Raw genomic sequence first — 15129 nt, forward strand, 5'->3', positions numbered from 1 at the left:
CAGGAAACTAGAACTTTTGATTTAATGTCTATAATCTGCAGTAAGTATTAGGAAGGGAAAGCCCCAATCATTTACTAAGTAATTTAAGTATCTGAATATTTTCATAAAGAGGCGGTTATTAAATACACTCCAAACAGGATCTGCAAATGCACTAAAGGTTAGTTTTCATGTTAATCATATACAAAACTTGAAATGGGGTGCTCACCATAATAGATGCCGTGTGTTGAGTATAAAATTAAGACCAACAGAAGGAAAAATCTGAATTTGTTGAGTAATTCTTCATTCTGACTACCCGAGATTTTCAAAACAAATTTGCTTATTATGTTTAGGGGGCCAGCTGTGCGAAGTATGTGGGCACTTTTAAAAAAACTAATAGGAAGCTTCAACAGAGATTATTCGGTTATCATATAATGTCTGTGTCCCCAGCAAGTAAAGTATTGGTGAATGTGGAAAGAGACTCTCTCAAGGGTGACACTAGTCTGTTGCTGTATGTTTTCAGTGAAGCTAGGAAAAGCAAATTTGGTTTAAGCCTGTATTCATCTCATCCCTGGTCAGATTTAATATATTGTCCAAAACTGTCTTGTCAGAGTTTTGTACTTCAGAAGTAGAGTATACGTGCTGGGCTAGGAAATGCAATCAGATATTAGCTTATACTGAGTTTAAAAACATTCGTGGATTCACCAGCAAGAAAAGACATTTACAAGGATGATGGAAGTCTGATATAAGTAACTGGCAAATGGTCTCTCTGCAGAATGTGTGTTTTCACTGTTTTCCAAACCTTTCCCAAAGAAGAAAGCATATGTATCTGTATACAATTCCCATTTGGGAGAAGAAGGGGTTGTACTTAACGTTTTTCTGGCAGCAACCTTTGCAGATGGGAGAATGTGAAAGATGGAATCCTGGAAGAACAACTAATGTTAATAATGCTGCTCTATATCCATCTGAATATACATTTCAGGAAAAAATGGCAAAGTATATTTTCAAAATGTTATACAAAAGTTGCTTCAGCCTGTGGTTCTTCCCTATGACAGAAGGTATATATTATAGCAAGAAAACTTCTGTCCCAAACCTTTGGTTATTCCCAAATTCTTTTTATTTCCCCATCCTTTCTTCTAGTTGTCAGTTGTGTGTCAGAACACTATTTTTAAAGCCAGAAAGATTTTGTATCAACTGCAAAGTTGCCTATATCTTCAGCCCCTGAGACATACCTAAACCAAGAGTTCTTAAATCATTCCCCAAATCTAGTCTCTCTCACATAATAGTGTTATGTTATCACATCTCTCAAGAGTGGCTATATTTTGGTTTGGTGGGGAAATGCTAGATTCCTGGCCTTGTTAGAATATAATTGGCACCCTTCAGAGCTTAAACAGCTGACATACTAAATCACCACATTCTGGTTTTAAATAGAAACCTTTATTTACATTATTATTAACATCAAAACACAAAAATCAGGAGAGCAGTAATACTTTATAACCAACCCTTTTATAAATCAGCCCACATGGTTTTTTGTTTTTGCAATGTAAAGATACACACATTTCAAGCAGTACTTAATGTAAACTAAATTTAAATGCTATTCTCAGTACTGTATGCCTTCTCCTGAGAATTTTTTTAAAATATTGCTCTCAGAATTATATGGTTTCATACTTGCTGTATCATTCTATCAGTCTGCACTTAAAATCTAAAATAAAAAGTGTGCTAATTGGTGCAACATTCAAATAGTTTTGTTTATAGCTTTAAAAAATGTTCCTGAATTCCTCACGTTAAAAGCACAAATTTAGGATGAGATTGAATAAAAGACTGCTTATGGATTTTATAACACATGGTTTCTATAAACAACAGGAAACCTGGCAGGCATGTAGTGAGACTGTGTCTGCAATGCAGTAATGATGCAACTGGTTATATTAGTAAACTGTGATCGTACTGTCAAAACCAGTTATACAGCTTCTTGAATCATTCAAAAAACACAGTTATTGGAGATATCAAATACCACCAAAATCAAAGGACTATTTCGTTTAGTAAATTAAATATTTCACCTAGGTGAAATATTTAGATTGTTGCCTTTAAAGGTTTCAATAACAACTAATTTAAAAAGGTTTATCTTTTTATCATATTTTAATTAAAACAAATCTTTGGATTCAGCAAGAAGTAATTTCTGGAAAAAACCAACATTCTAAAAGCAGATGAGGGAAGAAGGATCCTTTGTAACATCCATCAGGTACCACATTTTAGAAGTATAAATAGAATCATTCAAAAAAAAAAGTTAAAGGGCAAAAAGCATAAAGTAGTACTTATCCTGAAGATGTCACTAGTCAAAGCAATCAAGGTTTGCAGCTTCCATCAATATAATGACAACTACAAGATATAAAATCATTCTATTCTGATTTAATATAAAAAGCAAAGGATTGTTGCCTTTCAACTCCATTACGTTGCACTGACTCAACCAGCAGGTGGATTCTAAAAAGCAAGAAAGGGTAAAACAGTTCCTTATGCTTTTAAATGTCATGCATTACAACACAGATGAACCAGACTGAGAAGTGGAAACAACTAAATTACTACAGCCAAATCTATGTTCTCAGTGCTGATTCTACAGACTGGGCTGTATAAAAAGCAGATTTTTATTGCACCTACCTGCCTTGTGGAGTAGGACTGCGGCTGTACATTTAGGATGAAAGTTATGGGAATTTTTGCACTGAAAATTATTTTCATTAAGATGGAAGAACATGGAAGTTCCTTCAAATTACTGCGAAACAAAATATGACTTTCTAGTTATAGTACCAAAAAGAAAAGATCAGAATCACTGATTTTCACTCACTCAGGAGAAGTCCGTTTTCCATTATACAGTGAACAACAGAACAAAAATACCACATGCCTTAAACATTTCTGGTTCACACCCTTATGGAAGTTTCCAGGTTTCAATCGCCATCTGTCTGAAAGTGGATAATCTGGAATAGCATCTTTGTTTTATGGACAAAAAAATACAACCTGTCAACTGATAAAGATGAATAGACTTGTAACCTAACATGAATACGGATAGTAGAGACACTTGTTTGGAAAATACATTCATTACAATAGAATAATCCTCAGAGGTGCAGAGATTTGGTTAAACGGTGGTTTAATATCCATAAAGATTTCTGGATGTCATGTGCCAACAAATGAGTTGCTTGCTGTAAGATGTGATGGTGGTGAAGTAAATAACAAGAAATACTTAGCAATAGGCATCTTCTCTATAAAAACCATATGAACTGTTATGACAAGTAATGACAGTTTACAATTTTTTGTCAAATTGCCCTATATAAAAAATGAAATGTAACAAAGTGCTCACTTAATGTGGAGAAAGCATTAACCAATTGCTTAACCCTAAAGAAATGATCTTTTAAAAAAGTTATATTAAAGATATAAAATAAGTGGCAAAGAAGAAAAAGATATGGGCCAAAGTCACCCAACTCCAAGGTCATTAAATTAAAAAAAAAAAATTGAAAGGTCTTCTATCTAGACCTCAACTAAGATGAGTTTACAGAAATCAACTGTGTTAAATATTTAGCTTCACAAACTCTGCAAAAATGAGTTAGTGACCTACAAAAGTCATATATATAATACAATTCTTAAAGATCATATTTACAAAATTTATTCACACAAAAAAAAACTGCAAAATTCTGATTCAGACTGCAGTGCCTTGCCTTGATTTTTCTGAAGGTTTTTTCCCCCCAAAAACCATGAAGGATTATTGCTCTAATTTCCAACAACATAAAACATTACAGTACACAGTCTTTTCAATCAACAATTCTTAAAAGATTGGATTTGAAAAAGAACATGAGTACACCCTACCTTTCGGTTTATTAAATCCTTATCAAAGATATTGCATTAATCCATTATATAGCCTTTTATAAAGTGCACTCAGCTGCACATCAAAATTTAAATATTAGTCACGATTATGTTTAAATAATTTTAATTTATTTTCTCTGTAACCCCCCTTGGCATCAATGGGCAGGATTTTGGAATATTACATGCCAATTCATTCTGCATTGCCACTATACTTGGAAATACTGACTCCTGGGGATAAGAGGTTAAAAGCAGCATTCGTATTCAGGAATTAATATAAAAGAGTCAAGGCTAGGAACTACATTCTCTGTCAGATATTCTTACTAGAGAAATCAGAATTCTTATCCACCATGACTTCTCCAGGCACTTTGGCCTGCCTGTAGTTAAAGGGCTTTGGATAGCTACAGTAAATAGAAGTGGTATACATAGAGTCTATCCATCATATTTACTAAAATGCCGTTCCCAAATTCACATTTCTAGAGGCAGAGTGCCAAAAATATTTATGACCATTGTTTTGTACACCACAATATACAGTAATACAGAGACTCTGCGTCTACTAAAAAAAAGTCTTTTTTGTATGAAGTCACTTGGGACATCTTGGTGATCAGCTAGAAAAATCAGTTATTTCCATAAGGCCAGTACTAGTTGCCACGAAGAATATGTAGCTTTTCTTTGTAATACTAGTGCATCGTCATTAATAGAGATCACTCTACTTTGGGAGATCACAGTTTTAAGTGTCAGCAGTATTTCTGTTAAACAAAAAAAGAACACGTATCAGAAAAACACCAGGATGGAATCACAAGGGGCACTAAGGAACTTATGTCTCACCATATCGTCACTGCTGGCATTCACAAAACTGTTGCTCAGCTGCCACATAACCCTGTAGGCATCTAAGTTTCCACCATTAAAGTCCTGAAGTTGCCTAAATATTAGATGGCTGTGTGCTTGTCCAGCCAGCAAGTTCTGATGCTGCTTAGCAGCTAGAGGCCTAACTCATGCCTAAGGCCCAGCAGGATTCACAAACTAGGTGTTCCCCTGCCTACTTACCATCAGGGCCCAATCCAGTGGCATGCTCAAAGCAAGTCTAAACCCACACAAAATGGGGGAAGGAGAAGATGGTGGTGCTTTTATTCCATTAGTTAGAGCACTCACCCAGGATGTGGAAGACCCAGATTCAGTTCCTCCCTCTGCCTGATGTGAAGCAAGGATTTGAACTTGGTTCTCCCACTTCTCAGGAAAATGCCCTAACCACTGGGATGTGGGGTATACTAGGACCAGGTCTCTCTCAGTGTCTCCTGATGGAGCTGCTCCGTTGTGGATAAATATTCATTGGAGCAAACGTACTGGAACCTGGGTCTCCCACCACCCAGGAGAATGCCGTAAACACTGAGCTATTGAGGCATTTTCACACACTGTCTGGCGCAGTGTGTATTTTGAAGATTAAAGTATTAAGACAATCCATTTTTAGGGAGAAGAGTGGCCTTTATTGGACTCTGTCTAAAAGATCATAAGAACTAGCACTTCTATTGCACAACCCTTTTTGTCTCCAAACACTTGCTTTACAAGTGTTAACTGCTTAATCCTCACAGTTGGTCAGTTTAGTCTAGTTGAAACCTTTGTTCTTAGACGTAAGATGGTCTTGCAGACAACTTGCAAAATCTCAGAAGATATAGTTGCCCCTTTCAAGTATTTTGGTCTCTGGAATTTTCCCAAGCTCAATAAAACTTTAAGTGACCCTTGTGTCTCTTGAGCCACAATCATGAGATACCTGAAGAGAAACAGCTAACCTAGAAGCAGACTGCCAGGCTTCAAAATGGATTTGGTGAAATATCAGCAAAGCTAGACAGAACCTATTGGAGCAAAATGAAAGCTTTATCCTCAAATGGCTTAGGGGACAGCGAGAGCTGAAAACCGGTGCATGAGAGGAAGTCGGCCATCTTGAGAACCGATTGTACTCAATGGGAAAAGAGAAGCTATGGACCTATAAAAGGATCTTATAATTACCCAGACGTTTAGGGCTAACGAAGCCTCTGAATCTCTACAGAACTGTTCATCACTGGAGTGAATTGTTAGTTATCTTACCTGGTCTGGACCCATAGGCATGCCTGACATAGGCATGGTGTTAATATTCATTTGTCCAATATGACCACTGCTGCCATTCATATGCATCAGATTATAAGTTGTAGGGCTCCCTTGATGACTGAACTGCTGCTGTGGAAAAGAACTAGAGCACACAAGAACAAATAAAGTTACCTTCCATAAAGTTTGACTGATATTTTAATGCACTGCCATCCTTATACAAGCCATAAGTGATTGATATGGCAGAAAGAAAAGAAATAGATTTACATCTTTACATAATTACCAGAACCAGAAGGTACCCCATTTGTTATTTTTACACATTGGATAGACAATATAGAAATACCGGTACTCTGATCAGTTTTAATTTTTATCTGAAATTTACAAATCAATTTACTTTTCAGGAATCTGATAAGTGTTCTTACTAATTAATGGATATAAGCTCTCTCTTGTAGCCCTTTTAGAGATTCCAGTGATCACAATAGTCCATCATCATATTGTTGTGCACAATTAAATTTCTTCCAAGGTATTTTGTCAATATTCCTAGACTAAATCTGATTTCTAATTATAAAGATATTAACTCTCATGAATGTTAGGTGAAAAATCTATTCAGTCATCTATTCATACCTAGCCAGGACAGGATCAAGGGCATAACAGACACTAATTACTACAAGGACATGATCTCTCTTATTTGTTGGTTAGAAACTCAAATGTTCAGTTTATCTTCAACAAAATCCTTTTCTGCTGCAAAATGTAAGACATAGATTTTACATTCAGGTGCAATGAAAGGCAATTTCTGGGTCATGAATAAGAAAATGCTGTAGCAGAAGTAAGAACATGTAGCTATTTGTAATTCACGTTCCCAGAATTCAAAGCTGGTTGAAGCAGAATACAAAAGACAAAGCCATGCAGTGGATTTATATTCCCAGTAGATGTCCCTCTAGATGATTTACATTGAAAGAATCATTGCCAAAATTCCAAATGGAAGACAATTTCACGTTGACTGGTGTACTGGTGAAACGTGTACTTTATCTTTCCTTTCTCACCACTGCTAAATAATAAGAAGTGTGTATGTGTATTTAAGTAATGGAAAACAACACAAAAAACAACAAGAAAGCTTTGAAACACTGGTAAAAAGCCCACCAAATACACTAAGGCCTTGTCTACACTACAGGGAAAAATCTATCTAAGCTACGCAATTTGAGTTACGTGAATAGCGTAAGTCAAATCAACGTAGCTTAGATCTACTTACCGCGTGATTCACACTACACAATGTCAACGGGAGACGCTCTCCCGTCAACTCCCCCTACTCTTCTCCATCCAGTAGAGTACAGGAGTCAACAGGAGAGCGAGCTGCGGTTGATTTAGCGGGTCTTCACTAGACCTGCTAAATCGCCCGGCGATGCATCCATCACCATCCATGGATCCCCCGGTAAGTGTAGACAAGCCCTAAGAATTATAAAGACTTTGCAGATGAGAAAAATGATAGAAAGTTAAGCTTACCGGCCTAAATACTGTTCCTTAAAGATTCCCATGAAACCTTTAATCTTAGCATTGAGGGGACAAGGGATTCATGGAAACCTTAAGTCAGAATCTCCTTGCCTGTGCATCTTTGGGTTAGAACAGGGGTGGGCAAACTTTTTGGCCCAAGGGACACATCTGTGTATGGAAATTGTATGGCGGGCCATGAATGCTAATGTAATTGGGGGTTGGAGGGTGGGTGGGCTCCAGCTGGGTATGCGAGCTCTGGAGTGGGGCTGGGACCAAGGGATTCGGAGGGCAGGAGGGGGATCGGGCTGGGGCGGGATTGGAGCATGGGAGGGGTTATGGGGGGCTGGCTTCGGGCAGCGCTTACCTCGAGCAGCTGCCAGAAACAGCAGCACGTCCCCCCTCCGGCTCCTATGTGAAGGTGCGGCGAGGTGGCTATGTGCGCTGCCCTGTTCGCAGGTGCCACCCCTGCAGCTCCCATTGGCTGCAGTTCCCCAATGGGATCTGCAGGGGCAGGGCTTGGGGCGGGGGCAGCGTATGGAGCCCTCTGGCTGCCCCTATGCGAAGGAGCTGGAGATGGGACATGCTTCTGCTTCCGGGAGCCATGCGGAGTGGGGCAAGACCCCGACCCTGCTCCCTGGCTGGAGCGCCAGAGCGGGGTAAGCCCCGAACCCCGCTTCCCGGTGGGAGTTCAAGGGCTGATAAAAATGTCTGGATGGCCGGATGTGGCCCCTGGGCCATAGTTTGCCCACCACTGGGTTAGAACCTTAATGTTATTTTTACTATGTGTGGGCATGCATGGTACACACATACCTTTCATTACAAATGTGTGTGTGTAAACCACTAACATTTATTGCGTTGACTAACATGAATATAGGTTTTGATTACTTAGCTTTTTTTTACCACATACACTTCGAGATTCTGCGTGTTTATTTAAGAAATATGGTAATGATTTTGTAAAGCAACTAGTGATTTTTGGTGTTCAACTTCAGAGAGTTTAAAAGAGACCTGGGGTGACATCCTGGCTGCACTGAAATCAATGGCAAAACTCCTATTGATTTTAATGGAGCCAAGATTTCATCCAGGATTTTCAGAAAGTGCTAAGCATCCACCCTCTGAAAATCAGGTCTCTTTGAAGTGTTTTAATTTGGCACTTAAACTGGGACACCCAAAATCACAGGTCACACTTGAAAAACACTGACCTAAGTCTTTCCTGCTCACCTGCTCCTGGCCATGTTTCCTGATGACCAGCCTTTCATCTCAGGGGACTGGTACATTGCTGCTGTCTGAGAGTGCTGCATCATGGGATTTTGGGAGGCTCCAATTCTTGATGACATCATTGGGTTGGGAGGGCTTGCTACTCTACTGAATGTGGGATCAGGTTGTTGGCTTATTCCTTATAAGACAAAGAACAAACAAAGCAGATGCTCATTGTCATCTTTAAGCATTTTTAGTCTATCTCCTTGCAATGGAGGATGAAAAATGTCTCATCACATTAACAAGCGTGATGAGTCCTGAACCCTCAGAAATTTACAATTGTTCTTAAACACTAGTCTGCATTTCCCTTACGTGCACATTAGATTTGTATGTGCTCACATGCACATTTAAAACTTCGTTCGCTTCTGCAGCTTATTGCCCATCTGAACTCAGAATTCTTTCCACAGCAACTAGCTGTGATATCAAATTATAACTCAATGTGACAAATAAGCAGCATGAGCAAACAAACATTTTAGCAATAAAATCCTGTTTTTGCAAATAGTCTCAGTAATATTGCAAAAGGGAAGGGCAAAGACACATATAGGTTATATCAGCAAAATGATTTATAACAAGATATTTTTGGTTTTCCTTAAGTTTTCAGCAGTGTTTCAAAAGTTTTTCCTCCAATACTTGAAATAGGAGCTATTTACATTTTCCTCATAATTCATGTGTGAAAAGAAACAGAAGATATTTTCCTCCTTGGTATACAGTATCATAGGTGTGCATGAGACAAATTAGCTAACAAATAAGGAGTCAATATAATATGCAATATTCATCTTGGTAATTTAATCATTTAATTGTATCAGGAATGTCTCATATTCTAATAAAATGTCTGCATTTAAGAGAATGCTGCAGAACGCTAGTCACATAAATTGCTGTAGTGTTCTGTAGCAAACAGGTTAGAGAATTTACTTGGGATTATGTATCTGGATTCACAATAATGACTTTTCTCTGTCAAAACTGGATTTTGACGGAAGCCAGATAGTAGGTACATATAGATGCTGCATGAATTCAAATAAATATTCATTGCTTTCTATGAATGAACTACTGAACAGCTCTATGGAAATCATGACAGTATGGAATGATCCAGGCAAGAAAGTTATCAAAACAGAAAGGGGGGAGGGGAGGAAGAGTAATAGAATCTGTTACATCAGGAAACAATATATTGATAAACTAATTATATAGTAAACAAACAGGAAGCTCATTGGCAGCACATTTAATGGTGTTTTAATTTTTTGACTATTTAAATGATACCCAAGGGAGCTCCATATTTATATGGTAATAACCATTTCCTGGGCTGAATAAATGCTGAAACCTAAAACAAAAATTCTAAGGAATTTTTTACCCCAGGATGGAAACAAGCTACACAGGTTAGCAGCTTTCCCTACACTCTCATCTCATCCCTGCACTCTGTATACTGGAGATCACTGTGCTTAGACTGTCTATAACCAACAAAGGTTTAGCCATCCTAATCCTCTCCATTTCCTTTAACTTTCACTAGCTTTAATATATCTGCAGGAAGGGGAAGCTGAAGCAGCCATTTTTATTATGGGCAGCATATGGCAAATTCTGGAAGCAGCAGCCAGAAAGCTTTGCATAACAATTGTATAGATACTGGAAAATAACCAAACAATGATAATGTAAATTCTTGGGTTCTCATTGTTTATACTGTATCTTCACAAATAGAAATGACTTGCATGTATATTTGATGAAATCATGGCTAGTATGGGAAATAAATGTTCAACTATGGATAAATAATTGTATAGCCTCCCTGCACTCTGACAGAGAGAGTTCCATTTAATAATATTTGGTTACACAGCGTGTTCAGGATCTCTGAAAACCCCTCATCCACCCACCCACCCACTTATAAGAATTTTTTATCCCAAGCCTCACTGTGATCTGGAATATTTAGGTAGATGAGATAAATGGAAGAAAGGGAAAATGGAGTGAGGGAGAGAGACAGAGTTGAGATGTTAGCATCAGTACCATAATTAGGTGGATATGGGAATTGCTGTGAAGGAACTTGAGCCATTGGGGGACCTGCCAGAGAACTGTCCATGCTTCCTGAGGCAGTCACATTTGGTGGTGGACTGAAGGTCTGAGGTTGTTGCTGCTGCTGCTGTATCATCATTGCCATCCTCTGCTGTCTGATATGATGACTTATTAGCTCCCTGTTGCGCTGAGCCACCATCTGAGCATTAAGAAAACCTTGCTGCTACCCCACAAACAAACAAAAAAAATGTATTGGATGATATTTAACAAGTAAAATTAAAGGCATGCCAGAGAATCAATCCATGTAAATATTTTGTACCCACAGGACCCAGCACCTCAAGGGCTAGCAATGGAATTCATATTAATGAAAGCCAGCCAGCAGTGTTAAGTTTGCATTAAACACTCTTATTCATGCTAAAAGCTAATGCAGGATGTTCTTTTCTTACCACTCATTTCGTATGGGTAAAATACTACTTACACTCTGCAACTGTAGCATATCATAACAGATCACAGGTACCAGTGCCCACAAGTCTGCAATTTCAGAATTGTGGGGGTTATACCCACTTGATAAGGAGGATCATTCTTGAGCCACCAAAGAAAATAAATATACCTGTGGAACCATGAGAGAAGGCCTGAATTCTATAATTCTTGTGTTTGACATGTTTGTTCCCCGCTGTTTTACAACATGCTATTTCAGAAGAGTGAGTGCGATGATTACTCACCTGTGACCCCACTTGTGGCTGCATGACTGGCCTCATGACTGGGGCACCACCAGTACCTGGGTTTTCCATTTTCATCTCAAGTGCTTGACGGGTCTGATTCAAAAACTTAGGGAAAGACAATTAACAGCGTGTAAGTGGGCTGTATTAATCTGCTTCAAATAGGAATCTTCAAAAACACCAGGCTACAACAACCAAACCAAATAACAGCTGAACTGTTTATGTGGGGGGAAAAAGAAACCACCTTTCTGCAAATGTAATTTTTTTTTCCATCTAGAATCCAGAGATTAGTGTTTTTACCTAGTTAGATACATAAAAGCTTAATCTTTAAACTTGAACATGAACAGTTGTTATTCACACATTCAGATTAAGTGGCCTGGCATTAAAAAGCTTTACTATCTCATAAAATATTTTATAACCAAACTTATTTGAAGCACAGTATAGTAGACCAACGCTTATACTCTTAAGTTCCAAAATATAATTAACTACAGGTTTCATCTCTGTTTCAAGGGTGGATACTGTTAAAGCTACTATTATAAAAAGACATGACAGTTGCTCCATAAAGCCATAGCCTAATTCAATGTCATGGCACAGCCAAGAAGAAAGGTATAGGGTGGGAAGTGCTGAATACTACACTCTTTTATAGTATAAACCACTACATTAATTCTCCCAGCCTCTATCATCTTACACTCCCTATTATCCAGAACTTGGTCACAACCCTTTACATTTATTACAATAAAAATTTCATCTGCTATCAGATACTTTTGTTATTCAAAACATAGTCAGTGTTCCCCAATGACTTATGGATAATAAAGGTTTTACTCGACTGAGGCATACAAATTACATTTCTTAACAGAATATTTCAATTTAAATCAAAACGGTGAGACAACAGATAACCTTTTTAAACCAGCACTTCTTTGGCACAGTGTTAAAATCTATCTAGTTTCTTATACTGTGCCTATCACCATAACATCAGGGTATCTAAAATGGATCAGATTCATAAGGGAGAACAAACAATACTTTAAAAAAGTACCACCACCATTCACTTATATTTTATTTAACACAATCAGATCAAGTGATATCTGAATACCTCTATTCATAGAGGGAGTGATTGGTAGATAATAGCACTTTTAATATTTGTGAAGTCATTGTTTTGAAACAATAAAAGTTAATTAATTTGAAAAATAAATAAGTTAAAAAGGTATTTATGCCTTAAAAAACAAAACCCAGATATATTTACTGTGGAACTCACTGGGGCCAAGTGATTAACAAGACTCTGAATAAAGATTGGACATTTGCATGGATAATGAGATCATCCAGAGTTATATTAAATAGGATTATTTTTAAAAGAACAAAAATGTGGATGCAATATAAGCCTTTGTACTGCAGGGCCAAACCAACCTCTAACTGGGAGGTTCTAGGAAGAGACATCTCCTATGGGCAACTTATTCCATCGTTGACCAAACTGAAGTTCTTGCACTTTCTTCTAGAGTCTAAAGTATCCGGTCCTGGCCACTGTCAGACAGCATGTTTGACTAGACAACTCTCATGTGAACGGATATGGCAATTTCTATGTTCCCTTTATTCTTCTGAAGCAATATAATTCACTATACCTCTCTCTCCACTGCAACAAAGTTTTCTATCTTTTGGAATAAGACAAAAGTGAAAGCACAAAAGCAATGATTACCTGCTGCCCCTGAAGCCTCTGCTGGAGTTGCATTCTGAGCTGCTTTGGTGTATTGGTTCGGGGTCTCATTACACTTGCTCTAGGATGCATACTTTGCAGCGGAAAATTACTCTGTTGGCTCATCTGATTCATCATTGAATTAAAGGATTGTTGTTGTCCCTGCATGTTAGTAAAACCCCCTGGCATTGCTGCCCCTTGCCCCTGATAGGGCTGACCATATAATGGAGGCTTCTGGTCAATCATAACTGCAGATTCCGGACCTTGAAATGAATCTTGCTTCGGTTCCAAAGTTTGCCCCTTTAACAGACAAAGAATATATCACAAGTAGTAAATGCTGAAGTAATCATAAAATTAATACATCAAATGATCCAGCAAAAAAGATTGTGATCATTGTTGAACAGAAAATGTGGCATTTGTAGAATGCTATTTGCCTTGGTTTTCACTTCCTGCAGTCTTATCTGTCTGAAGTGATGATTATAGTTAATAAAAAATGACTTTTCAAAACACTTTTGAAGAGCCCAACACACAGAATAGTTACAAAGGCTGCTCCTTTTGTCATAGGTGCTGACTCCATGGCTGCTCCAGCCCCATACTAGCTCCCTCACAACCCCAGTGCCTCCCACCTGCCAGCAGGCCCCGCGGATCAGTGCTGCATCTCCCGCCCACCACAATCAGCTGTTTCGCACCGTGAAGGAGGCTGAAGGGGAAGGAGCAAGAACGCAGTGCATTCGGGGAGGGGGCGGAACTGTGTGGGAAGAAGCAGGGCAAAGGTGGAGTGGGGGCAGGGCCTGGGGCAGAGCCAGGGTTTGAACCCCCACCTCCCAGCACTGTGGAAAGTCGATGCCTGTGCCTTTGTAGTTTAAAGTGTAGTTTTGCTTTGAAAAATGACTTTGTAAAAAGGACAGTACAGGGTTCTGTTTCTGAATGAATTCCAGATCAAGTGTGCTCATTCTACAAGATTTTTAAAAATATTTTTTATATTTTTAACAGCCAGCCATGCAAACTCAGTCTGGGATCTGAAAGCCATACTGAGTTCTTTTGTACTTGCACATCATTGCCACTAAAGTATTCTCCAATCTGAACTCTGTAGATGATGCATGAATCACAAGAATCCAATTCACTCTCCCACAGCTGTGCTACTTCTGCAGTGCTAACAGGAATAAATAGTAATATATAATTGTTTGTGTTAATATTGTAAGTAGTCAGGAATTGGAATATATCCATGTCTGTTATGCTAAAATGGCACCTTCTTACGTGTAATATTTTTTGAAAAACATAAAACAAGTTATTTTGGTATAATGTTTAATGAATACTGGTTAGTATTTTTCATCAAATAGGGATTCATGAAGCAGATTTTAAAAGGTTGAGATATTATGCTTTTTTTTATTCACTTTCCAAGTACCAAGATCATACAGAAAGCAGGAAAATAAATGGTTAAAAACCTCTTGGTTACTTACTTGATTTACAAGATCAGGAATTCCTAATGCTCTGTCAATTTCCTCCAGTCCTGTGACATCTGTGTTACTCAGCAACGTGTGCAGCTGATCTAAAAGAGCCCTTTCATCACTCTGGCCTTCCATGTTAGGAGGTGGACATAAGAAATCATCCAAAGAACTTCTAACTAATTGTCTATAAAGCAACAAGTTTAAAACCATTAATTATAAAAACATGTGGCATATATCACCTGCAGAGAGCAAACAACTTTACAGAAATGGGTAAGTATTACCCATATTACAGAAGGGTAAACTAAGGCATAAAGCTTAACAGATACAGGCAATGTCCCAGTAGCAGAGCTGTAAACAAAAACTAACGGCTTGTCTACACAAATACATAGTTCATGGCAAGCTGAGGTAGCAAGCTAGAGCAGGGTAGATTTACAGCCTAGCTTGCCATGAACTGCTAATGTAGACAAGCCTGAAGTCTTTACTCCCAAGTCCACTAATGCATGCACTAAAATGGAAAAGACCTATCAAATCCAACTATTATCAGTTTATGAATCCATGATAGCAAGAGAGATGAGAAATTTTCAGAGTTAGAAAAGAACTTTCAAAGTTCACTTCTAGGAACTTATGTGGCACTGCCATATATTTT

General features: G+C 38.2%; 1 protein-coding gene across 7 annotated transcripts in view; it reads right to left on the reverse strand.

The window, feature by feature from the left end:
• Positions 1-1391: 1391 nt before the first annotated feature.
• Positions 1392-15129, reverse strand: part of NCOA3 (nuclear receptor coactivator 3) — a 169638-nt gene continuing 155900 nt past the window's right edge. For 4 of the 7 annotated variants that reach the window (XM_077831627.1, XM_077831628.1, XM_077831629.1 and 1 more), the window contains 7 exons: positions 14496-14667; positions 13039-13335; positions 11355-11459; positions 10627-10855; positions 8605-8779; positions 5902-6043; positions 1392-4568 (listed from right to left, as the gene is read on the reverse strand). In XM_077831627.1, coding sequence (XP_077687753.1) covers positions 4557-4568; positions 5902-6043; positions 8605-8779; positions 10627-10855; positions 11355-11459; positions 13039-13335; positions 14496-14667 — 1132 coding nt within the window. In that variant the 3' untranslated portion in view covers positions 1392-4556. The remainder of the gene's footprint in view (positions 4569-5901; positions 6044-8604; positions 8780-10626; positions 10856-11354; positions 11460-13038; positions 13336-14495; positions 14668-15129) is intronic. The other 3 variants (XM_077831631.1, XM_077831632.1, XR_013347738.1) reach the window with 2 other exon arrangements.

This window comes from Eretmochelys imbricata, chromosome 13 (genome assembly GCF_965152235.1).
Source record: "Eretmochelys imbricata isolate rEreImb1 chromosome 13, rEreImb1.hap1, whole genome shotgun sequence".
Taxonomy (NCBI): Eukaryota; Metazoa; Chordata; order Testudines; family Cheloniidae; genus Eretmochelys; species Eretmochelys imbricata.